Consider the following 1,932-nt stretch of genomic DNA (forward strand, 5'->3'; position numbering starts at 1 on the left):
GGGGGAGAGCAATCCTGCAGCAGCGTTCTGCTGTACGGATCACTCTCTGGAGAGCTTGCAAGCTGTCACATGTGAACTGAAGAAAAAGTCACGCAAATCATCAGTCATGTATCATCTCACCCCGATACACGTGACATAGGGCTGCTCAGTTAATCGAATTTTAATCTAAATTACGATCTGGGCTTTCAACGATCATTGAAAATGACTGAGCCAATTATTAGCCCCTCCCTCATGCTTTACTCTGGCGCTGCTCCGTGTGGCAAATTGAGCGCACCTCTCTGCGTTTCGAACACGTGTCACAACAATTAAGAGGACACGAGGGAAGCTCGGAAAGCTAAGCAGAAGTTATTTGGAGAGGAGAGTGACTGCTGTTGGTTGAACAGAGAAAAACCTGCAGTGGTGTGGAAACATTATGGGTTCGAGTTCTTCATCATGGTCTCATTGATGAAGCAGAGGACCGTCCTGTCACATGTCTGTTTTGATAATTACGTTTGTTTGCAGACATCACCCCCCCACACACACACACACACTCACTCACACTGTTAGCCCCGCCTCCACTTCAGCCTCGCATGCTTTGGAGACGGGTGGAGTTCTAATTGTGTTCCGTTGGTTCTGATCCAGGTTCTGCTCTAACTGCTGAGTGGATCTGTGTGACCCATCCGAGTAGCGATGGCGGCACGTGGGCGGGGGCAGAGGATGCTAAGTTTCACTATGGAAACAGTCAAAGGAGATGCTCCACCTCCATCGGTGCAGCAGCCCACACCTGTGTTTCCTGTAAGAGACTCACCTGCACCACTCGGGGGGGGATAAGCATCAGACTAGGTTTGACCTAATGATGTCACTCAGTTCCCGCCAATAACTCATGCTGATAATAAAACGCCGTGTTATTGGCTCAGACTTTGGTCGTAAATATTTAACTCAGATGTTGTAGTTGTGTAAATATGTTTTACAAAAACACGATTTATTTATTTTTAAGGTCTGTTTGCAGATACAAAGACCCGCAGCCACGACAAACACACAAATCCTCATCTATGCACAAACATAACATTTTCGGATATTTTGGTCACAAGGTTACAAACACCACAATCTGAGCCGCATGTTATCTCAGCACTCAGCTTCTTGTCCTCTCAGATTATTGATTATTGATGTGTTCAGGAGTTTGACAGAGGTCTGTCTTCCATCACTGATCAATAATCTGATCAATGCACACAGACAGGCTGTAATTTAAGTCTAAAATTAAGTCATTAAAGTGGTGAAAGCAATGCATGCTGGAACATCGCGTTAATGCCTTGCTTTTGTCAAGGTGATGGAGCGGAAGCCCCTCCCCCTGACAGGCGGGGAGGAGGCGGAGTATCTGTTGGCCCTGAAGCAGGATTTCAGAGGCGCCATGAGGAGTCTGCCCTGCTTCATCCAGCCGCTGGTGACTCACAGAGGTCAGAGGTCACACGTCACACTTCGCTCGTCTTCCCGCTGATGATTTGCAGCTTTATTGTGAAAGTCTCACCTGTGCTTCATGTTTCCTGTCCAGATGTGGAGCGTTACTCTGATAAGTACAACAGAAGCGAGCAGATGGACAAGCTGCTGGACTGGGCTCCAGGTGAGGCTCCGCCCACAGCAAGTGATTAATCAAAAATCAGCAGCATTCACTGTTTTTTCAGGATTTATCCAATCAGAAACCAGGTGAATTTCTGCACATGCTCAGTAGAAGAATTTGGGATAAAAATTTTCAGGTATAAAATAAATATAAATACAGGATGCAGCAGCAGTACACAGTCATACTATACGGTAATACTTCACACTAGCAGTACACAGTAGCAGTAAACGGTCATACTATACAGTAATACAGTGGGGCAAAAAAGTATTTAGTCAGCCACCGATTGTGCAAGTTCCCCCACCTAAAATGATGACAGAGGTCAGTAATTTGCACCAGAG

At 46.1% G+C, this 1,932-nt stretch overlaps 1 protein-coding gene across 1 annotated transcript in view; it reads left to right on the forward strand.

Annotated features, from left to right (window-relative positions):
- The window catches only part of LOC102208185 (DNA-directed RNA polymerase III subunit RPC7-like), a 2,612-nt gene extending 986 nt beyond the window's left edge, over window positions 1-1,626 (forward strand). The window contains exons 2-4 of the mRNA XM_013913596.1: window positions 622-774; window positions 1,304-1,433; window positions 1,529-1,626. Of these exons, the coding sequence (XP_013769050.1) occupies window positions 670-774; window positions 1,304-1,433; window positions 1,529-1,626 (333 nt within the window). The 5' untranslated portion in view covers window positions 622-669. The remainder of the gene's footprint in view (window positions 1-621; window positions 775-1,303; window positions 1,434-1,528) is intronic.
- Window positions 1,627-1,932: the final 306 nt, after the last annotated feature.

Source organism: Pundamilia nyererei, unplaced genomic scaffold (assembly GCF_000239375.1).
Source record: "Pundamilia nyererei isolate P.nyererei 1_Seehausen unplaced genomic scaffold, PunNye1.0 scaffold00139, whole genome shotgun sequence".
In the NCBI taxonomy this organism is placed as follows: domain Eukaryota; kingdom Metazoa; phylum Chordata; class Actinopteri; order Cichliformes; family Cichlidae; genus Pundamilia; species Pundamilia nyererei.